We start from the raw sequence: 25,169 nt of genomic DNA on the forward strand, positions 1-25,169 counted from the left end.
ACTGGTTTTCACACAGTATTTACATGCACAAAACATAAACATTAATTTTAGCACGAAAACAAGACAATTCCTCAGAGGGGCTACAAAGTTCTCGAATAGCCTTCTGAGTTTTTTTAGGGGAAAAAAAGCCCTAATTTATTTTTACGTGTTGCTTGCAAAAACATAGAAAGGGACGTGTGCAACAGCAGGATGCTGGATCAACACAGCAAGTCTAATTATCGCTTCTATGAAATTATTAATTTTACTGCTTTGCTCAAAAAACCCAAAGCTAAGCAAAGTCAGTGCAGCCTTATTATTACTTGAAAATTTCTTGGATAGCCTAAAAATAGGAGCCAGTCAAGTAAAAGAGAAGATAATAGAAGCTGAGAGAGTAACACAGGGCTTGAAATTTAGTTACTGATGGTTCATTTATGGTAATTATGTAAATCACCGCAATCTTGAGGGTTGCTATCCATTATAAACCAGAATGCCTCCTTTTTTTTTACTTGCATATTTTTTTACTTGGATAATAGTAACAGTAGCATTTATGTAAATTTGACCTCAAAACAAATTATCTGGGAAGAAAGTTAGATAAGCATTTGTTGACAGTGGTGTTCCACAACTAATATTCTGTCTGAGTAAAAAAGAAGTTTTTAATTGCTTTTTTGTTTTCACAAAAACTGTGTTAAATTGGCTGGCACCCATTTTTCCCTGAGGTTAGAATTTATTAAGATTTTTCACAAAATCTAGTCTTGTTCTCTTTGAAATTGCACTTTTTACAAATGCACCTTTCACAGAATTAGTGCAATGAATAGCTGCTTCATAAGAATAACAGGCATTGCTCAGTTTATCTGAGTATTAATTTCCATGCACTGAATTGGAAAACAGTCCATTTGTTCCTTTAGATTTATCACTAATTTTTTTTATGTCAATCAAAAATCATAGAGTCATTAAGGTTTAGAATCATTCAAGTTGGAAAAAATCCTTAAATTCATCAAGTCCAACCATTAACCTCTTGACCCTGCCAAATCCACCACTCAGCCATCTCCCCAAGTGCCACATCTACACGTTTTTTAAATGCCTCCAAGGATGATGACTCCACCACTTCCCTGGCTGTTCCAGTCAGTAACTGAATTGGCTGTCTCTCAGCTGAAGAGTGATAATACATCACCAGTGCTAAAATATATCACCTGTTCCACCCTGCTACAAGGCAGAGAGGATGCTATGAAATAATGCTATTTTTATCTGGGAACATTATTAAATTATGGTTTTAGGATTTTTTCTTTTTGTTTATTTTTAAGATTGTGACTATTAGTGCAAGTCAAAGCAAATTAAGATAAATTCAAAAAGCTGCAAGCAATTAATTCTGAGCAGTCATGCAAGGATATTCCAGAGATCCACGTCTTTCCTCTTCTAGCTCCTTATCAGGGTAATGAAAATTCTTGGGAAATTATTTCATCTTTTTTTTGTGGAAGTTTTATACCTCCTGGGTCAGAAAGACACAATACTCAAATTTTTGCCAGTAGCCGAGAAGATGTGTTTAGTCAGAAATAAAGATAAAATGAAAACCCCCTTAATTTAATATACATACCTCTAAAGAGAAATTACTTCACAGCAGAAAAATAAATATTTAACTAGCCATTCTCCTCTTGATACCCATCAAAACCACCAGCAGCTTTGATGTTTCCTATGTATCATTGCAACCTTTTCCCTGGAGCAATGGCAGTACACATTTCCCTGCTACCTGCCAATATCAAACACAGCCAAAACAATTCATTGTCTCTAAGCTACCTGATGCACCCAATAGCACTCAAATAGGAGTTACTTTTTATCCATGGATGGATTTTGTACACACTATTATTGCAATAACAGTGTATTACTCCTTCAGTAATCCCAGCAGAGGAGAGTGGTACTCTGTTCTGAGAGATGCTATTACAAATGTGTGATTATCTTCTTTCTAATCAGCCATGGCTGCCTATTTTATTTCATTGCTGTTATGTCAGCACTGCAGATGGTAGAAATTGTCACCGTTCCAATTCTCTAGGTAGAATTTAAACACACAACTTATGCTAAATATAATACTTGGATAAACTCGTAAAACTTGTGCCATATTCACAGTTGGATCTAATAATTGGGCACATCCTTCCTTTGATCACTTTTACAGTGAGGATGCTGTACATTTATGTGATGACAATACACTGAGAATTTTGCAATATGGCTTCTGGTGAAATTATGATTTTATTCTGATGCTGTTTTGATTTCTTCCTACAGTCTGAAGAGTTAGATCTTAGGAATTTCATTTTAGTGAAGTTATTCTGAGTAATCTTATATCCTCAATTTAAAGTTGTAACCCGAGGCATTGTCCCTCTAATTTGGGATCTAAAAACTTACAGGGCAGGAGACATTCCATGAAAAAGAGAAATTTAAATAGATTATTCCTTACTGAGTTCTACTCAGTGCTAATTATTTTTCAGTTGACTTGAGGGTACATTCTGTAAAAATAAGCATAATTTTTTTTTTGTGAAATTATGTTTAATATGGCATATAAATAGGAAACAGAAAATTGCTAAGTAATATATCAGTAGAAGTGTGCCACGCCTCCATCTCAAGGAGCTGCTCCTCTGACAAATGAAGCTGCATGGTCAAGTCACCCAGGGCAGAGGGCTGAGGCTGGCACCAGAGACTGAGGATCAAGAGCTGCTGAACCTTGGTAACCCTGAGATGGGGACTGCACTAGGAGATTCCTAAACCCTGCCTCCTCTGCCTTTGTAAAAGGAGAACCTCTTCTGCACTTTTTAAGACAGCCTTTAGACACTTTAAAATACCACAGTGACCTTTTCCACAGTGAAACCACTAATTATGTGCATTTTCAGTTGCATTAAAGGAAACTAAAATCTTTGCTGCTCACAAAGGTCACAGTTGCCTCTTGATGAGGAAGATGTGGAAAATTACCCTCATTCATTCACACTCTGTAAAACTAACAAGCAGAACAATATGTTAACACAGACTTATTTCATCTGGACTGTGCAAACTGTGGTGCAGTGTAATGTGTACACTAACGAACAGTAACTTACAGCTAATGAAATTCAAGAAATGGGCTATTTTTCTAGTTTATGTACAGACACCATCCATGGATCCCATTACTGATTGGTGCACGATGCACTGACAATACCAATGCTAGGTATGCCATTTAAGCTGATTCTACCCTAATATAAACCTAATAAATTGATACAGAAGTGTTGTACAGGTGTGCCTTTAGTGAAATACAAAATAAGGTATTTTTTTAAGGAAATAGAGTGGTGAAAGAATACCAAAGCATGGCTACTAATGAGGTTTAAATAGCTACTTGAGGTTTAAATTAAATTGTAATGGACAATCTTTGCACCTCCATGACTTAAATTATACTTACTAGATCATTTATACATGCTGAACACCTTCTTCTGTGATCTTTGAAGAACTTTAGAAAGACAGGTAGTAGTTATTTTTCACTGGGCAGGAATTGAAGCTGCCCAACATTGCTGTGAGCTCAGAATTTCTTGACTCAGCAATTCTTTAAAGAAAACAGTAAATAATTTGTAATTATTTGCTCAACTATGTGCATTAAAAGAGTTAAGTAATTCTACATAGAGTAGTTGTAAGCACTAATATTTGGGTAAAATATACATAAGGAAAATCTTTGATAATTCTAGACTGCCACAGCATCCTGTCTACCTTTCCCACCTTTCCAACAATAGCTCTGTAAATCTGATAAGGTAACTCTTAGATATATCTAAAGATCACAAGGATATTTTCCATAGGGAAGCCTTTAAAGATAGAAATTATGGGACAGGAATATAAAGAAAAGAAGACTAAATCCCAATGCAATGCAAAAGCTTGGAGTAGTTCTAATGAAAAAAAATCTTATTAATTTTCAGATGCAGGAAAGCTGTTCTAGGTTTGTTTTTTTTCTGGAGGAGTTAGAAAGCAGTAGCCTCAGACAGCAGTAAGTATTACACAGCTAATGTTTATATGATAAAATAATCTATCTGTGAGAGCCCACCTGGACAGTTTTCAAAATTAAGCTATACTGATATACATTTATATTGTAATTCAGCATGCCTGTATCAGATTTGCCATGAGTATCAGTAAGAAGCAATATGGAGATATCTGCAACATTTACTTTCTGGATGCCAAGAATTTTAAAACACAGTTCAAAAACTTACAAGAAATTGTTAGTTCTGGGATGATTTGTTCACTTTTTTCCAAAAGCTGAAAAAAAAAAGAAAATATACCCTGGATTTCTACTGAATTTTATTATCTGTCCATGCTGCACAGATTCACACGTGTTCTTCTAACATGCCAGAGAATCAAAATTTTTGGAAATTAAATAATTTGTCAGGTTCACTGAAGTTTTAAATCAATTAAAATGGAGAGAGTTTAGAAGAAGAATAAAATAACAGCTTTCCTATTGCACAAACAGATTAAGTAATCATAAAAGCGTTGCCATAAACATTAGTTATAGACTAGTGTGAGTCCCTCAGGTAGACAGACAATCACTCATGAGGATCTATTTTAAAATTTTATCAATGAAAATTATTTGCTGGAAAGTGACTCACAGCTGATTAATCTGAAGACAGACAGAAGAAGTAAATGTAGAAGACCAAAAGTTTCTGGCTACATAAGTAGCTTCTGATGATTCATGGGGGATTCAACACCACCACTGAGATTTCTGTGGCAGAAGTCTTCCAACAAGAGCTAAGTTACTAACATATATTGTGAAAAGATTGTGCTCATTTAAGAGCAAAATGCTTTTAAAGCTATTATCTGACAATCTTTAATTTTACATTTAAATTTCAAAACATCTTGTATTTATGTTCTGATTGTAAACATATATATGGAAAAATTCTAAGAGAAGTCTTAAAATCAGAAAGGCATTTCAGCTGTAATTCACATTGGAAAGAACATGGAATATCTTAAAAATACCCATATGTATTGCCAAAAATACTCAAATGGGTTCTCAGATAGTGTAGGAGGCAATGCCATTGAAGTGACAGGTCTTCTTTAAAGCTTGGAGCTAGGGGAGCATCATCTTTCTTCAGATGTGGTGACTAAAGAAATCTTTGTTTAAAGGCACCTCATATTTTATGAAACTGTTTTTGACTGAATTGTGCCCAAAAGTTTTCAAGATTAGCTGAGTGAGGAGCCAAAAAATTCATTCAGAGCTTTAGAGATATAAATCAATTTTCTATCTCTGTCCCTGATGCAACCTCAACACAGTAAGCAGAAGTTCTACAGGTCTGTTCTGTCCTCTCTGTTACATTTATTAATGAGAAAAAAAGAAAGAGGGTGTTTATATTATTGTAAAGGTGACCCCCCTCGCAAAGCATTACCTACATATTATTGCAGAACTGCCAAATCACAGAATCACATAAAGGGCACGGCTGGAAGGGAACACAGTGGGTTTTTGGAGATCTGGGCTTGCCAGAAATGCAAAATTATACCCCAGCCACAGAAATAAGATTTATTGGGCCAGGGTGACAACAGTCATAAAAATTGTTTTCTGAAATTATCTACACAAAAAAAAACCCCATAAATATTTTTTTATGCAATACATTGGAAATGTCATTATTCAGAGAACCACTACAAATTGCTAAGCATACGTACAAACTTTTGTAATAACCAAACTCTAGTTTAAATAACATTTAGATGCATTTAATGAAATTTTAAATATACAGATATATGGTTTCAAAAAATAATTAAACAAATTAAAGGAACAAAAATCAGTAGAAGAGTGTTAAATTTAGAAGGCAGCCTCTCTAGCCCAGTCCTCAGCCAACTGCTAGTGGGATTTTTCAGGGGAGTATCGTAAGCATGTGCCCTGCTCAAAAACTATTCCTATAATCAGTGTCTGACAAGACCAGTGAGCTTGAGGAACATCTTTTCACAAGAGTGGATCTGGATTAAAACTTTAAATTCAGTTCTGCAGCTATCAGTCTTATTTTGGCTTTTCCACACTTCAGAAGTAATGTGGTGCTGCCATCATCTGGAGTTAACGATGTAAAGAAAAGGGTCTTTTTGAGTAGGAACTGTGCTGTGTCACTGTGTGCTTGGGCCTCTCAGTTTGAGTGTGAGTTGTGCCTACACCTGGAAATTCAGAGGTCTTTTTGTCCAGCAATAAAGGTTGCTTACATAGTTTACATATGTAAACATGGAAACATCCAACCTGCTTCCTTTCTGAATGAAGTCTGAACCTTCCCTTGTGTATTTCTAACTTAGTAAGCAAAACCTGACCTTTTGGGGTTTTTTTTTCATGTAATTCTTAGAACTATCAGGAAGCTTTCAATTTAGACCAGTTTGTGACTCGCTTTCTTTTGAGGGAGACACTGAACCAGCTGCAATCCCTCCAGAGCTCCCTGGAGTGTGCCATGGAAACCACGGAGCAGCAGACCCAGCAGGAGAGGAGAGAAAATCCTCTTCAGCTGCAGGGAAGGGGGTGAGGAGTGAGCTCGCTGCTTTACATTTCACCCAGAAATCTGATATAGGGAATAACAGGAGAGATAAGGACACACTTTTAATTCCCTATAGGAACCCACTAATAGGAGTTTTCCTGAAATTGAATGCATGTGATCCTGTGGTGGGCTGCCTGTAGGACAACCATTTTGGTACATGCTAGGTTCTGCTGACTTCTTTTTAAATCCCTGGACAGTTTAGTATCAAATGTAGAAACCAAACCACTGCAATATAAAGAGCTCTGAAATTACTAAGATGACAGTTTTGTTTGTTTTTTCCAACTTCATGACTTTTTTTTCATGCACAATGATCTCCATGTTAAAAGAAGAAATAGCCAGGCTTTTACTTGTCACAGCTTCTTCCTAGAATATATGGCCATATTCCTGGTTCACATCTAGCTCTATAAACTCTCAGTCACCTGGGTAGCCTTTATCCATCCAAGGGTTTTAGATGAATTTAGTACAATGATCTCCGTGATGAGAATTAAGGATCAAAATCTTTTTGAAAAGTTACTTGGCTATATGGAATTTTTTCCTCAGTATGCTATTGTTAAAGACAATAAGGAAAGCAGAATACAAACTGTTATAGACAAAGGTCTTAAGACCTTTCTGTTGGAAATGTATTTTTCTGTTAGCAGTGTCATTTTCTTGTTTGTTTTGTGCCAGTACCTTGACTGTAGGAATCAAGAAAAGTCTTAGGGTGCACCGAGCATGCACAGTGTCTGTGTTCCTCTATTCATGTGAGCTCCTCTGCAGTGATGCTACAAAACTCCTGTGAATGAAGAAACTGTGAATGATTACTTAGGTCAGAACCACATCATTAAGATTGAGATACTGACCTTGAGATTTGTCTCCTTCAAAGACTTAGGCTTATGTCAGCTTAACCTTCTTTTTTTTTTCCTGTTAACTTCTTTAATGACCTAATCAAAACTAATGAGTAATAGTGAAAATCTAGAAAATAATCCAGCACTCTTAATAGGTATTTCTTTTTATTTCATTCAAAAGGGAACATAGAAGTGCATTTTTTGAGAACAGAGAGAGAAGAGCTCTCCCACATATTTTTCCTTAAGAAGTCTCCTGTGTTTCTGTGCAGAAAAGATCCAACAAAACCAAAAAAACCCCAAAAAACAACAACAAAAAAAGAAGTGCTCTCAGTTCAGTGGCCAGGAAAACACTTAGCTCGAAGGCTTCAGAGGAACAACAGCCTGTCATCAAATTACCCTTACTCTAGAATAGGTATGGTATTTCACATTTTAAAACACGTGCATACATATATATACAGAAAAATATATACACACCTTCCTCTCAAAAATTTAATTTAGACATGTAACTAACTCAGACACTTTACTGACAGAAGACAATTTCAATTCAATATAGAAGGTATTAACTGAAAACTGAGGAAGCTGAGCAAAATTAATGCATAACCATAGATCTGAAATTATAAAAGATAAAATTTTAATTGTGGGCCAAACTGTGTATTCTGGATTGATTCAACATTTTTTAGGCAATCTTTACTGCATTCATACTGCAGGTATGAATGAAAAGGTGTAGGCTACAACACATATACAACCAAGTTCTCTGCTATGACTCACATCTCAGCTGAGGGGAATAAATAATAAGCAGCAAGGGAAAATACAAAACCTGAAAGAAAAGAGTATTTCATGTAAGATTATACAGCAAAAAGTCTGCAGAAGCATTTCTGCTTTGGAAAATGATAGAGTACTTTGGTAAATGGCCTAAATGGGATTCTTTGGCAGCAGTGACATTAAGCATGAGGCTGCAGTGATGACATCCCTGTGCTTAGTGGCATGTCCCAGAATCAAGGCATGAAGATGACTGAAACAACAAAATATGTGATGAGTCTAACTCACTTCTTGACCAGTCACTGCTTGCAGTCATGTGCTGACCTCTTCCCTTTAAACCCTGTCCTGAGGACCTTTCTGTCACTACATTCATGACTCACTTCTGCCACTCACCAAGTGATGCTGTTCCTTGAGAGCAAGTGCTGCAAGATGATGTTTGGTCTCTTGTGAGTTGATGTTGTTCCAAGCAAGGAAGCCCACAGAGCCTTGTAGCTGCACTCCTAATCCAGAAGGAACCCAAACAAATGCAAGCTCTACCAAATCCACTTACTGTATTGGTGTAATCTTAAAGAGCTGACATTTTCCTCCACAGCTCTACTAAGAGCTGACAGCTGTCTGCTTTCCTACACAAGATTTGTGTTTGTCTTGGCACTTGGTCTTCCTGCTTACTGCCTGCTGCCCACAGGCACAGTAACACTGGTGTGTACATGCACTCAGGCTCAGGCCAGCATTTCTTCAGCCTGTGTACTTGTACAGCTAAATCCACACCCTGCCTCCTCTACAGACCACAGCTGTGGTATGTTCTCAGCATGAGGATTTCTTTCTTTGGTCAAAATATATGCAAGTGCCACAAGAAGTCTGAGCTGAGAAATGAGAAGGTTAATGAATGTGCGTAACAAGAGGATTTATTGAAAAATCTTCAATTTCTGATAAATAACCTTCCTCTCTCTTTAAAGCAATCGTTTATGTACACATTTACATGGTGGGTGATGCCAGGAGCTACTTTAATAATGCACATATTTGTTCCCTTGAGTATGGTCCTCTTCATTTGGCAGAAAATTTTCATGAGACTTCAGCAAAGCAAAACTTTACAGAGACGCTGGAGGGACTCGCAGAATCACAGAATATCCTGAGTTGGAAGGGACTCATAAGGATCATCAAAGTCCAGCTCCTGGCCCTGTATAGTGCCATTCCCAAGAATCACACCATGTGCCTGAGAGCATTGTCCTAATGCTTCTTGAACTGTTGGTGCTGTGAGCACTTCCCTGAGGAGCCAGTTCCAGTGCCCAGCAACCCTCTGGGTGAAAAACCTTGTCCTGATACCCAGCTTTATCCTCTCCTGACACAGACTGATGCCATTCCCTTGGGTCCTGTCACTTGTCACTCTCACCACAGAGAAGAGATGGGTACCCATCCCTCTTCTTCCCCTCATGAGGGAGTTGCAGACTGCAAGGAGGTGTCCCCTCAGTCTCCTCCAAACTGAACGAGCCAAGTGACCTCAGATGGCTTCCCCTCGAGACCCTTCACCATCCTCACAGCCCAGCTGCTTGTGCCTTCTGGAACAGTATAGTCTATACTATAGTTCTGTAGCTCCACCCTTGCTATATGACATCAGATTGGGTTGGGTGGGGCACTGAGCCATCGGATCTAGTGGAAGGTTCCCTGCCCATGGCAGAGGAGTTGAAATTGAATGATCTTTACAGTCCCTTCCAACACAAACCATTCTGCAATTCTATGGTCAGGTCACTACACTGACAGGAACATACCTGCAGTGGAGATGGAGAACTTTCTTCGTTACCATCATGATTTCAAAAGCACTGGCATTTATCTAGAATGCAGTTTTCATTCTGTATTGGATTTCTATTGTATCTTAAACAGAAAGAAAATAATTCATAGAAATCATCATTCAAAATCATGCTTTCCTTTAGTTTCACCTAAATGAACATTGAACTAGTTGCAGCACAATGTTTGAGAAGCCAAATAAATTGCAGAGTAAATTTTTTTTATAAAATCAGGAATATACTACGTAGCAGCAACTTAGTAACATTTTATAAATGTTTATCATTTATCTTTTCCAAAGGTTGGATTGAAGAAGACAGCCACTGAGTAATCCAGATAAACAGACTCCAGAAGCTAATTGATAGACTGGAAAAGAAGATGTGTGGGCTTTTTCACCTGTTTCCTCTTTCACTTTCAGTAAAGCAATCCTTAAAACACAAATGGTTTCAATGCCCCAGCTGCAACATTACCTAAGAGAGCTAACACTCATTAAATGCCTACATTTTTCTTCCACCTTCCTCTTTCCTATTCATGGCATTGTTTTTCCATGTTTCTCTTTCCCCCTCCCATCACCACAGATTCAACTTTTCATAAAGATGTGGAAAAATTGTATTATTCTATGACTGGAGGATGTTAACATGTTTATTTATGCTTGTTTGGAGAAACAAGGATCTGATATTTTCCTCTTTCTCTCCAGACTTTCTCATGAAAGTTTGACAGAAAGTTTTGTTTCCTCCTTTCCCATCAGAGAATACTCATTTATAAAGATTAAACCACTTTTCTTGTCAGTACAGTTCAGCCAAAATCTAATGCAAATCCTTCTTGGGAGCCAGCCGCAGCAGCCCCCAGAGCCCCGAAACCACCTGTGGTTCCCACACCAAAGCAGAGCCCTCCGGGATTCTGACAAATGATCCATCTGATCCAACAATGACAGAGCTTCACAGTGCTTGTAAAATCCTGAGCTACATCTGTCAGTACAGAAAATATCTATTCTTCTTTATTATTCAGACTTGATTACTACTCTGATGTTCAAAAGTTGTCTTATAATCTGTGTGTGATGATTTTTTTTTTCTTTTTTTCTTGTTTTTCTTTTTTTTCTCTTCATTTGTTTGGGGTTTTTTGAGAAGAAAGAACAGCAGAGGAAAAAGTAAGGTTATAAATTCCTGAGTTATTCTCTGCACTAAGTTTCCCTATTGAAGGACAGACAGACAATTTCAGATCGGTGCTAGGGTAGTGTCTGAATTCAGAGGATTTTGAGACCCAGGGTGTTTCTTCCTCCTTGTCCACTAGAGGTGAGGTTTTGGGTTGAAGTGCTCTCAAATCCAGGAGTAGCTCCTGTCCCAGTGCAGCTGATGCTGTTCCTCCCCACAGGTCAGTGCTCACCAGCAGCAAGACTGTGCCTGTACTCCAGAGACATTGGCATGGGTGTCTCACCAGCAGCCACACACAGGCAGCACTCACAGGGACATGAAACAGCCTGATTCTGTTCTTTCTTTCTAACTGATTGGGATATTCCCTCGTGAATATTGTCATCCACTTTTTGTGGCTGACCCATACCCCTTACCCAGGTACTGGCTCAGACCTTGGGTCATGGCAGAAAAATGTCATGTTATTCAACCACTAGTCCAACCTGAGTTCAGCAGCAAGTTACACACACAGAAAATACTTAGGTAAGTAATTTAGCAAAAAATCCCCAATAAATGGTGAGGACTTGGCACATGGCTCAGCAAGAGAAGCACAATGACCTTTCTCTGCTGCTCCTTCCTCTCAAATGAAAAAACTGTCCCTAATTATTTTCCCCTTTGGTCTCACTTTGGTATTTCTGTTATCTCAGCCTTTTTACTGATTAGCTGCATATGGCCACCCCCAGCACTGCTGGCCTTGCTCCAAAAGGAGCTCAGTATTCCCTTTGGCTATCCCTGCAGTCTAACAGTCTTTCACATCACTTCTCCTTACCCAGCTGTGAAATTCAGCCATTCCTTGTGGCACTATCCATGACTTCTGTCACAGCTTCTCACTCTGCTCCTTGCCATGCTCGGCAGCTCCTCATGGTCTGCTCAGTCCAGTGAGCTCTGGCCAGGGAATACCCGTGAGCCTCTGTCCAGCCACTTCCTCCTGGAGGTCATTTCTGCATGGGAAAGGCAATTACACAGTTACCACATTAATGGCATTCTAGTAGCAACTTGATCATTTTCTGAATAGATATAAATTGGATTCTGAAATATCATAGTCCACCATGAAAGGTAAGTTTGGCTTTACTCTGCACTCTGCTTTGGAAACAGCAGCTCACTGCCCTGCCACAGTTTTCACCTGACATGGACTGATGCCAAAAGAAAACATTTAAAAGAATGTTACTTAACAAAGAAATAAAGCTGTCATTCAGCAATAACGCAATGCAAATGTTACGGAAAGCAGCCAAATATTTTGTGGTAAATAAACTGGTAAATAACAAGGATGTTATAAAATGATCAAATTTCCTACAGACAAATGACAGAGAACCTCAGTCTGAAAGGAACTCAGTGCCAAAGGGAAACAATGGCAGGGCATAAATGTCCCATAATTACCTCCTTGTCAATATAAAACCTGATTAATAAAACATAGCAATTACAAAAGTCTAATTTTCCCGGTAAACAATCTTATCTATATTCACCTTTGCCTAAATTTGCATCTGCTTGATTTTGTATCTCACAGCCATGTCTGACTGTGAGAGGCATTATATACCAGATGCCTTTCAGCAGCTACTAAAACCCCTCTTTCTGCCTTTGCCCTGAAATAGATCAGAAAGGATTGCATAGTCATGCTAAAAGGCAATTTCAGAAGCCACCACTTCTCAGCTGAGGCGAGGTAGGATTGCAAAGGCTTTTTAAAGCCCTAGCTCTGAGCTGCATCTGTTTTTATTTCCAAGCTGAGTGGTGCTGGGCTGGCAGGACCTCTGTTCTGCACTGGGTTACTGCCCTTAGGCTGAAGAGCCAAGCCCCAGTGCAGGATCCCTCTTTCCACCCAGGTGGGGACCTTGTGCCAGTGCTCACATCTCTGAGGTCACACAGACTGGCTGTGCACACACACCCCATCTGTGCAGCCACACTCTGCCTGGTCACCAGACATTACTGAAGAGCTACCAGAGATTATTTTTAACTCCTGGAAGGGGCTAGCAAGTTAAGAGTCAGCTTTCCTACTGGAAAGCTACCTGGTGAAGGATCGATTTAATGCTGTCTAATTCTTCTGCTGTGTTCTGTCAAAGGGGAATTTGACCACAAATCAGTCCTGCAATTTGTCTATTTTCACTCAAGTTCTAAATTTACATATCCTGGCAAAGAAAACAATTATTTTCTTGCTACATTCTACATTTAGAGAAACTTTGCAGTACTTCCTTGAGTCATTTTTCCCCTCTCTTTTTCCATATGTTTCTTGAGAAAAAAATGGCAGTGAAAGTGAACTTTCACTTCAGGAATGCACATTTTTCCCTCAGCTTTTTTATCTGAAGTGTCTGCACTGACAATAAAGCTGGCTGTCTTTCCCTTCACACACACATTTATTGACTTTAACTATACAGCAATTTCTGAATACTTCACTCCTGCCTTGCTCTGCCACCTGCTGCTGGTGGAGGTCCTCTGTTCATTTGAATTCTACCTGCACATCTTTTGTTGGCTTTTCAGCGAGTACAGCATCTGTGCTGGCAGAACAGCTGCTACCTGAGGTTAATCAATCCTCACCCACCCTGGGAGTGGAAGAAATTTTTTCTCTTTGTTGCACAAGAACTGTGGTCAGTGAGAAGTGAAGCACCACTAACAGAGTATGTTTTGCTCCAGCTGCTTATTGCAAATCAATCAGCTTTCTTCCTCCAGGAATACGGATATTTTTCAGAATATCATAATGCCACTGGGTTAGGAGGCACTGCATGTGCCTGGCGAGTAAAGAATGATTCTCTGTGTGCTACTGGTTGGTGTTTGTGTGAATCACTGATTCCTGACATCCAGTTTGTGTACCAGGTGTACTCACAGACACATCTCTTTGCTGCTGCCCAGCCCATCCTCACAGCATGGGCAGCAGTTCAGAAACCTGACTTGGACCATCGTGCACATCTCTCTCAGTGCTAGAAAACAACTCCCTGCACAGAAGTTTCTTCTGTGTAAAGTTTTATGATTGCACAATAGTAGATGATAGTTCATTTCCAATTACCATTCTTGCTCATCTGCACAGTCCCTGTGACAATTTGAGAGGATGTCTGTCTTTTCTCAATTAAGTCTAACATACATTTGGGAACAAGCAGATTTGTTAAAATGAAAAATCACCTGCCAAGCACTATAAATAAAACTTTACAAGACAGCCTGGGGGGGAATTAACAACTGAGGCATGCAAGATCTTGTAAACACTTGTGTTTGACTTAGAACTAATAAAGAAGGGATTTAACTTCTTGAGGTAGAACAGAATCTAGTTATTGGAATAGCTTGTTAAAAATGTAAGAGGGGAATACAGCTGTGGTATTGACTCTTACAATTTCTATTTTCTTTTCAATTACCTCAAAGGACCTAAAGCTTGAGCCACTTGAAGAGGAAGTTTTGGAAGAAAATGCAAGATCTCTAAGTACTGTTCTTACAGTATCAAAATCATTGCAGTGTATCAATATCTTACAATGTCAAAATTATTTGATTTTGACATTTTATTTTAAACACCAGGCATTGAGACCACATCTGGTCTCTTATGTTAAAAAATAATTTTAAAAATCTTTATCCTCACATTTTCCAGCTATAAGAATCCATTTTAATTAGCAGAATACATTGTGCAAAAGGCAACAGAACAAAATTTAGAATATGTGGGCAAAACTTTTATATTAAATTTTTGCATTGTTTTCAAAGGATAGAGTGAGTCAAAACCTTAATAGACACAAGGACAAAAACATGCCTTTAATAAGATTTAGCAAATTTGGCAACAGTGTTTATGGGGTGGTAGCTTCTCTGCTCCAAGTGCTGTATGCATGCTTTAACCATTGTTATGCAGCCTCCCTCCCTCCCAAAACTGCTATAGAAAATCTTATGAGGAAAAATGGAAGAGTATCTCATGCTTATTACATCCTACATAACCAAAATTGTGACCAGAAATAAGCTTACTGTTAAACAAGTTTATGTCCCAAAATTGATGTACTAGCATTCCTAAATTCATTTGAACCTAACAAAATGCAAATCAAATACACTTGAAAAAATTATTTAATCACAGGAATTGCATTATATTTTTTTAAATGAGATTATGCAGTATTGCTACGCAGACTGCTTATAATCCATGGTATAATAATATTCATAATCAAGGCAGAAACAAGTGAAAAACTTGTACAACTAATTAAATGGTACTCATTTAGAAACACATAGTGTTGCTTTCAGTATTCTATTAGCAAAGTTGACAAGCTTCAATAGATTAATCAATAAATAAACTACTAGAAAGAGCTAAATGATAATTATATTAATTCAGGATAAATAGGTCTTCTGTACTGTTGGCTGCTTCCGTAGTCCTGTTTATAAAGACTGTTCATTTTCCTGCAGAATAATGGAGGGAAAACCCCCTCTCTGTTCATCACTTAACATGGACTATCTTAGGGGTCTCATTCAGGTTAGGGCTCTGAAAGGTAAAAACTATGAAAGCACCTTAACAAAAGCAACAATGCATCCAATGCAGACTGTGGGGATATGCTCTTATCTCCAGCCTCACACCTGCTGGCACACAGATCCATCCAAGGAAACATGCTGACTTTATTACTGAGCATCTCAAAGATCAGCCTTTGCTTTGCCTTCTTCTGAAAAGCCTCTCCTCCAGAGTTTGTCCATCTCAAGTGGACACTCATGCCTAGACATAAAAGCCATGCTTGAACATTTCTGCTTCTCCACTCCAGATCACTAGAACAGGGACTTCAAACTTCACAGGAAATTTTGTGGGTTTTCTGTTATGATTATGGTTTGTAGTGTTTCATGTTAGACTTTTCTGAGTTTAAAGTACAAGGAATTCAGAGGAAGATGTGGCAGTAATATTGCAATGGTTTTGTATCAGCACATATTGATTGTTCAGCATCAAATGTTTGTGATAGAAGAAAAAGTGGAGGAATTCCATCTTACTCTGAAGCCGTATGTGGAATCTGCTTCTGCTCAAGGTGGCTGCTTGCAGTAACTACGTTACTGTCCTTGGGCTGAAGGAAGAAATGTAATCTTTTCTCTTTTAATAACTCAGATTATTTATGAAGAGAGAACCTATGAAACCTTTCTTGGTGGGTTATGTGTGTCAGACAGAACTTTTCAAAGACACCTAGAACTAGAAAGAGATGTCAGAATGTGCATATTTTAGGTACTATTACAAAATGACCATACATCCCAAAGGTGCTAAACAATCTTTCCAGCCTTGTTAGCTCTGCAGGTCATAAATTCATGACTTCTGGAAGCTCCTAGACTGACATTCTTTATTGGAAAACTCATTTGCCAACCTTCATTCGTGCTCACCTGGCAAAGGAGCAACTTATCAACTTGTTTGCCAGTTCTCTGCTTGGAAGCTTTCAGAATCTTCCATTTGGGCTGTCATTGTAAAATTTTAATTCATAATAAAGAATTAGAAAAATTAAAAAGTAAAATTTTCAATGAAACTGTCTCTGCTTTGCTCCTTTTAGAATCAATAAAACATTAGAGCTGAGTTAAGAATAAATTATAGTGGCTTACCACTATATTTAATTTCTGAATTTAATGTAATGGACAGATCTACAATGATACATACCACAGACCATTATGAAAAAATATTTTTGTTATGTGTACACGACACAGACTCTTCCTATATATTCTAGGGCTTCACAGACTATCTATCACATTCCTAATTTATGAGTCTTGTTGCTATGAGATTATCACATCTAGGATTTTATCAGCAGTGTTCACATAGACCAGAAAAATTGAGCTGGAAGAAGAGTGGTCTTTCTGCAGTGGTTCACCTGTAAAAGCAGACTGATGAGGAAAATAAAATTCTCTTGTTGGCCAAGAGATGGAAAAAAACCCCAATGAGAGTCCTCCTGGCCTCCTCCCAGAAATGAACATCCAGCAAAATACTGTATTAACTGCAGAATGCTGGGGAAGAGAGATTATATGATTTCAGAATGCAAGTCAAGAAATGGTGGCAGAAAATTCCTTTCTTTCCCAAGTTTACAGGCATTTGGTAAGTCTGTAATGCCGCCTAACGGATGGGTTTTGCTGTAGCTTTAACTGACTGACAATTTAATTGTTTTTTCCAGCAGCTTTTGATATTTTTGCTATTTTAACATGCACTTTCACATACAGCAGGAGAAAACCAATAAATCATTATGAAGCATAAGCTGAGACCAGTTTTCAAGCACATCCTTACTGAGATCAGCAATCTCACACTTGGGCACATGGAAAAATCTGTATATACACTTTCTGTGCTACTTATCTAAACACCAATTCGAGTACCCAAGAGAATAAGTACTTTACATGCTATAAAGTTTTTATGGCCAGGATAAATAAGTAGGATGATTCTGTGTAGAGGAACAACATATACTCTCTGGGTCATTTTTCACTCTTGAGAAACTGTTACTTGAATAACTTAAGAACAACTAGTACACAAAATACTATTTAAAAAGTGTGTCTGCAGCAGATATCAGCCTACCTGGCTTATACTCCATTATACATATACTTCATTTACTCCATTTGCTTTCAAAACACCTAAATTCTATGACACTTTGATGCATCTCTCATACAAAAGGGTAACTTCTACTTATTAGATGATCTTCCCTGCACAACTGCTTGATTGATTTTCTGTTTAGCATTTATTTAGATAAATTACACTATTGGAACAATTTGAAAAATTAGTTTCATAAAAATATGAATTAATAAAAATATACAAGGGTTTTTATTTTTAAAAGCTCAGATAATTTGCAGTATACGTTCACTATGAGCACTCATTTGTTAAGTTTATTAATTGTGTTGGTTTTGGGTTTGGTTTTCTTGTTTTGTTCTGTGGAGGTTTTTTCAAAAATCACTGCATTTGTTCCTACTCATAAGCAGTTAGGAATAAAATTTGTATGTCCAATAACATTGTTTTGTTTCATTAAATTAGTTCTATTGTGAAATTTTTAGTGTTTCCATACAGAAGATTCCAAATAACTTCCACTTCATTGTTTATGAGCTCTGGGAATGCCTGGAAGGATTTCTGAAGGTTAGAAATCGATTGTGTAAAAGACTGACTACATATTATTTTAAATACTGCTAACTGATCTCTTGCTAAATATATCACAATTAATACTTCAGAACAATACCTTAGTTGCTAAAGACTTGAATATACTGAAACATAAATAAAAATTCCAGAAAGATAACAGTGATTATTCAAAACAGAAAAAGTCTGAAAGTGAGTACACAATGATATAGCATTAGGTGGATGTTAGCTCATCAGAAATAGAAAACCAGGAGGACAGCAATATCACTAGTTTCAATGTAAAGAAGAAACAAAAAGGCACTGTTAAACAGATGTGCCAGCCCGCAGCACACTTCAGCATGCAAGTGGTTATGGGGAACTCTCCCAAATCTTCCCAATCCACATCACAGGAGCTCATCCAACAGACTCCCAGAGTGTCTCTTTTGGGCACAAAATAGAAATTATTACACATCCTACTCTCAGAAGTAGAGACAAAAGGATTATCCTTATCTACATTTAGTTAAAACATTCAAACAAACTAACCCTGTGATCCTAAATCTGAAAAGAGAACCTGTTCTTAGGGAGATGGAGAAGTCTCTTGCAGCTTTGCTGCTTTCCTTTCAAACAAAATCCCAGTTTTCCTGGGTTTCCTATCACAGAGACTCAAGAGCACTGGTAACACATGTCAACACTGCACTGAGTCACAGCCAAGAGATGAGCATCAGACTGACAGCGAGCTGCACAGAAGAAAACCAGTGTTTAATATAACATAGCTTGTCTGCTCTCCTCTCCCACTACCACTGAAGTTTTGAAGCACAGAATCTCTGTACAGCACTAATTGTGAAATTTCTAATAATGCCCATTTTAAAAAAATTGAGCCTTTTAGAAAAACTGTTACATTTTTATTTTTTACAATTATTTAGCCACCTTCAAAGGAATTACAGCAAGGAATTCCAAAGAAGTAACGTGGGTTTCTTGGAAACCCCAGAGCTCATCACAACAATGCTAGTCCCTGGTAAATATCAACTTTTCACATTATTTTTTTTGTTCCATGGAAAAGGTTCTATTAGTGTGTTCCATATGCAAGACTATTGCATAATATCACCCTTATTCAGATCTTCTTTAGTAAAGTATAGAGGAGAAAAGGACTCCAAATCTTTTTATTTTAACCATATAAATCTAAAATGCATCAGCAAGGAGAAGACCTACAGTGCTTTATTTTACACAGTGTGAAGTTACACTAACATACACTATTTAAGAAAATATCTAGAATAAACAATACTATTTGTGAATGGTAAAACAGACCCCATTTATGCTTTTCAAGGAAAAAAAACCTTTCTGATTAAGACTTCAATTCCTACTTACATTGACTGAAGGGAGCCTTAATTACTAATAATTGATATTTACTAACCAACTTGTTGTACACACTTTCTGCTATGTTAAAAAAAGCAAGGTAGTAAAGATTCCAAGTTATTATTCTTAATACAAAGCAATGACCATGTAACATCTTTCTCCTAGAAATAAAAGACACAGTGCAGGTACAGGATGAAGCAAGGAAAGCATCAATCCCATATTTACAGAGAGAGAGGACAGTATTATTTTTTTATTTTAGGGAACAAAAATCTATTACAATGAAGCCCTAATTTCCCATGTGTCTGAATACAGACTAAATTTAAAATAACAAAACCCCACTTAGTAGAAAAATAAATATAGTCATGTACCCGGGGTTTGTCCTTAAAAGAAATCAGCCAAGACATCTTCAGACCTCAAGAGCCTGATGTGGACACAAAATTATACACCAGGGATTCCTGCAGAATCAGGAGATTGAAGTTAATGAACCAAATATTTCTGTAAATCTTGTATCTTACTGGGATATTGCTGGATTTAAGACAAACTTGATTGTAGGAAACAATGAAGCATTTTTCTAAAATTCCTTGTATCCAAGAGACTGCACATGATCCAGCAGTGTTGCAGGGTAGTGAGTAAAGCATAATTAACATAAAATAAAATGTAAACATAATTTTTGAGTGCCTAAATATGGAAGTGTCTGAAATTGGATTCCAAGTACTCATAAAAGCATTTACTCTGCCTGCTAAGAAGGATTTCAGTCTGCAGCACTCTGTCCTGGCAGACAGTTACCATAGAAACTGCATTTCTCACTCTGCACTCCTTGCTGGGGTTGGGGAGGGGAGGGCAATGGGAATTAATGCATTCACAGATCTTTGTACAGTTTTATACATTACCTGTAATTTAGAAATCTGTGCAATGATTTGAACTCTGTTTCATGGAAAGAGCTTCCCACAACTGATCTATACAAATCATATTTGTGTTTGAAAGACAGAAAATTATCTTGAAGTAAAAAATTATGGCTGAAATCCTACCAGTACACTTAACAAAACAATTTTAGAAACCATAAAGTGATATTACTGTAAAATCAGAATGAAAAAAACTCCTTAACCTGTCTGCAGTTAGAACACAGGCTCTATTCTACAAACAAATTTACCCGAGATGAGGAACTTCCAAACTTCCTTTACACATCTGGGTAGCTAAGAACTAAGTGAATTGCAAATTCTAATCAGAATCTAATTCATTCAAAGTTTATAACCCATAAGTCTTTACCAATTAATTAAAAATAGTAAGGATACACTTATGTGGCCAAGAATGATTCAGGAAGACAAGTTTTCAAGACTGTTTGATCCAATATTATCCTAAAGAAAATTAATTTACCATCAGTTAAGAGGAACCACAAGCTATTATAACCATTCATACACCTGTTAACTCACCTGGTTGTTTCAGCCAGTCTGCCAGGGTGGTATGAATCACTCAGTTCACATTCAGTGAATGACTCATTTTTATACAAGGTCTGGACTTAAAGACTCTAGTGAACCTTTGGGTGAAGAAAACCAGATAAGGGGGAACCACTGAACATTTATAACACTATAACCCATGAAATAAATAGCTAAGTTGGCATTTTTGGCGGCTGAAATGCATTAATCCACTGACGTTTCAGACTACTAGGCTCATAGTCTGAATTCAGGTGGGATTATTGAGTATTTTCTCATCATTTTTCTTCATTAGTAATTTTTATTAAAATAGCATTAATGGAAGCATTTATGAATACATACACAAGAAGTAAGTTCTGCTAATGAATTTGTGTAGCGTGAAGTCTATGTAGCCTAGAACACCCTTCTACTAAGGGCACTTGGCATCTCAGATACAGTCACAATTCTTTCCTTCTTTTCCATCTCTCTCCATAAATCTTGTGGTTCCTCTCTGCATAAGATTCCATTTCAAAAGGCCAAAGGCTAGAGATTGTGGGGAAGAAACAAATTGGTTTCACCCCAGCTCTACCTATAATCTGGTGATTACAGAACTTTTTATGGGAATGACATTTTACAAGTCCATCAGTCCTCTTACTTTTGAAGACAAGAAGCCATTAATTCCTAGAGTTGTGTAAAAAAGCCATCAGATTTGAATAATGTCACCAGGAAAGCAAGTCATTAAAGTTAACACAACCACCCAGGGAACATAGTGCTTGGCTTAAAAACTGACACACACAGCAGCACAGGACTGAGGATTTATTTGGTTTGCTCTCAGGGATCTGGGTGCTTAATTCTATGCAGCCACACCTCTGACAAGTTAATGCTTCTTTGTATGTTATCAAAAGGAGATAAAATTCTTATATCATAAAGCCACCTTCCCACCACTTACACTCAGCTCTCCCAGTATTCTGAGTATTTTTTCTCACCAGTACTAGCTGCATATAAAATCAATTCTTTATATATGTTAGAGGTATTTTATTTAGAATTTTTACCAGAGGTCAAAAAAGAAATACAATTTATACTAACAAATAAATAAACTCTGCTCTTTTAGCATCATGGTGGGTCCTCAATAACAACTAGAAGTTGTGGTTAATGTAATGTTAATGTTGTACTGTCTTTCATTACACTAACATTCATATTGCAGTGTACAGGTGATTTTATGATGTGAATGTGAATTTATGAATTTGTTATTATGGATGAGATCTTTTCCACTTTATCCATTCTAAAATCTGGAAAACTGTGCATTTATTACCTTTTCTTCTTGTGACTAGTTCAGTGAAATGATGCATTCTAAAATTGAAATAAGATAACTATGATAAACTATTTATTTCTGTGAAAAGTCCAAACTGTCACAGAAAAGTATGTCTTGAATGTATGACTAAATATTTGTGAAACGTTTTATTACTGCATTAATAAACAACCATGTGGTCTTCTTTTACAAAAGGAAGAAGTATGAACCTGAACACACATTTTCATACATGTCTGCAGAGAAGCTTTAAGTCATTAATGAAAAGAATAAACATAGGGACAACTCTTTGTGCTAAGATAGAACTCCCCAGGGTATTTTCTGCTCATGATTTGACAAGGCAGCACTATCTTCTCTTAACAGTCTCTTAGCCCTTACCCTCACAGGAGGAAACATATCTGCCTATCTGTTGTCACTATAGATCCCCAGACTGAACATTGCACGACCTCTATGTCCTGAACACTCAGAAAATATTTTCTGTAGATCTCTGGCAGGTCACTGCAAAATCATTAGAGAAACTGCAGTTACAGCATAAATAGCCATAAACCTTGTCTGGAGGGTGGTTCCAGAAGGGGGCAGGGATTACTGTATACCCTTGACTGATAAACAACATCTCCATGGGGAAGATCATCCTCTTCAACAGGTGTGCAGCTTTGGTAGGGATGCACATGGAGCATTGAGGAGGAAGTGGACACCCACCAAGCCAGCCAGGTCAGCTTAATCAACCTGGTCATCAGTGGAGTGAGAGATGTTGCAGCCAGACTGCCCTCACATCCAAGGATCTGGGGCTCTTGGTTGATTGAATCTGAGTCAGCAGTGCCCTGGCAGCCAGGAGGGCCAACCCTGTCCTGGGGGGCATCAGGCACAGCATCACCAGCTGGGCAAGGGAGGGGATTGTCCTGCTCTGCCCTGAGCTGGGCAGCCTCACCTCAAGTGCTGGGAGCAGTTTTGGGCAAAACAATATAAAAAAGATATAAAGCTATTTAAGAGTGTCCAAAGGAGGGCCACGAGGATGATGAAGGGCCTACAGGGGAAGCCATACGAGGAGCAGCTGAGGTCACTTGGTTGGTTCAGCCTGGTGGACAGAGGGGAGACCTCATTGCAGTCTGCAACTTCCGCAGGAGGAGGAGAAGCAGGCACTGATCCCTTCTCTCTAGTGACCACTGACAGGACCCAAGGGAATGCCACCAAGTTGTATGAGGGGAGATTGAAGTTAGGCATTAAGAAAAGGTTCTTTACCCAGAGGGTGGTGGAACACTGAAACAGGGAAGTGATCACAGCACCAAGCCTGACAGTGTTCAAGCAGCATTTGGGCAATGCTCTCAGGCACATGGTACAAGTCTAAACATGTCCTGTGCAGGGCCAGGAGCTGGACCGCAATGATCTCTGTGAGTCCCTTCTAACTGAGGATATTCTGTGATTCTGTAAGACCTGGAAGTAGCAATTGCCTAACAAGTCATGGTGTTGTCGCCTGCATCTGGGGTGTGTCCTCCAGCCCAAGAATGGGCAAGCAACCACTGTAACCTCACACCTCCATAGCAGGCTCACAAGCTCTACATGCTACATGACCACTCTCTCCATTCATTTAGCAATCTAATGTTACAAACAGTACCCAAAAAGAAACTTAAAAGCCATGTTCAGTAAAATACCTTCTTCTTGTCTAGTTTTATTTCTTCTCCTCAAAAAATTACAGTATGCCTCTGTAAGGAGAAATTCAACTACAAACAAGCAGTATTCATTGCAGTCAGGTCTTGTACTTCAGAAATCATGACAAGGTCTGAGTTCAAGATTAAGAAAGGCATCACATTTAGGTTCCTGCATGCAATCAAGGCAATTCAGCTCTTATTTTATCAGTAGAGTTCTGAGACGAGTTATTTGCCTAAACAAAGGCATCTAGAGCACGTGAGTTACTGTAGAGGACACCAGCTGCTCTCCAGCTCCCAGCTGAGGATGACATGTGCTACCTAAAGCTTGTCTGTCATTTACACCACGCCCATGCAGCATGTGGACTGGAATTCCAGGAGAGTCTCGGACGACACCAGATACCTTTAAGCAACTGAATCAAGCCATTTGCCAATAAGCTTCATGAGGCCTTGGTTCTCCACACAAATGTGGATGCCAGAGAGGGATACATGCCCATCTGAATTTATGGGCCCATATTACTGATAAATTTCACCTTTATCTCTCTCACAGTAACTCAGTGAAAATGAATTTCCAAGGCTTTCCTGTATTGACATGATGCAGATGCCAATCTGTCCATTTTTAAAAGGGCACTGAAATTAGCCTCACAAATGACATCCATTTAAACGTTTCTTGTCTTAATCAAAGTAAATCTTCTCATACTCCTGAACAACTGGCTGCTATTTTTCCTATCCCAAGATGTTAGGCTAGCATATATCACAGAATTTTTTGTCACTACTCACCTACCAAGAAAGGAAATACAGTGACACAGATTCAGGGAAAATCCTTAAGGTTTGTAATATTTTTCCTTTTCAGTAGGAAAAAAAAATGAATTAAAATCATTCTTAAAATAACCTGCTTTAGAACTTTAAGACAATTAGGTGCTGGAAGGGTGAAAAAATTTGTAGCAGGTCATATGTCCTTATAACAGTTATTCACCTTTGTATATTTATTAAGAAACACTTTGATGAATCATACAAGAAATTTGAGAAGTTTCACTTAGGAGTTTTGAGAGCTACACACAGAAAGTGACACGAGGAAAAAAAGATCCATATGGCCCACTCTAAGAAACTCCCAGTGATTAAAAACTAACCAATAAAAAATTATTTGTATCATTCAGGAAAAGAAGTCTAGCGCCGATCCAATGCAGCTTGACAGGTTTTTGCATTACTGCAATTGTCATTTAACACGTCCTCATTTAGCTTTCATTGTCATTTGTAACAGAGGGAAAAAATTACCTGCAGTACCCAAATGATACTATTATAGGTCTAAACACACATTTAGAAGTTAATTATATTCATACAAAATGCTTATTATTGATGCCTGTCAACTGATGGACACTTTCACGAAGTACTTGAACTACTGCTTTCCACTTCAATACTGGATGCCATACCCTTTCAAGGGAAAAAGAGAGAATTAACTC

General features: G+C 37.9%; 1 protein-coding gene across 1 annotated transcript in view; it reads left to right on the forward strand.

The window, feature by feature from the left end:
- Nucleotides 1-20,152, forward strand: part of NECAB1 (N-terminal EF-hand calcium binding protein 1) — a 30,857-nt gene extending 10,705 nt beyond the window's left edge. The window contains 7 exon segments of the mRNA XM_088163268.1: nucleotides 6,282-6,423; nucleotides 7,596-7,703; nucleotides 10,131-10,203; nucleotides 14,352-14,418; nucleotides 15,866-15,978; nucleotides 17,944-18,036; nucleotides 18,922-20,152. Coding sequence (XP_088019394.1) covers nucleotides 6,282-6,423; nucleotides 7,596-7,703; nucleotides 10,131-10,203; nucleotides 14,352-14,418; nucleotides 15,866-15,978; nucleotides 17,944-18,036; nucleotides 18,922-19,231 — 906 coding nt within the window. The 3' untranslated portion in view covers nucleotides 19,232-20,152.
- The last annotated feature ends 5,017 nt before the right edge of the window (nucleotides 20,153-25,169 follow it).

This window comes from Sturnus vulgaris, chromosome 1 (genome assembly GCF_052056855.1).
Source record: "Sturnus vulgaris isolate bStuVul1 chromosome 1, bStuVul1.hap1, whole genome shotgun sequence".
In the NCBI taxonomy this organism is placed as follows: Eukaryota; Metazoa; Chordata; class Aves; order Passeriformes; family Sturnidae; genus Sturnus; species Sturnus vulgaris.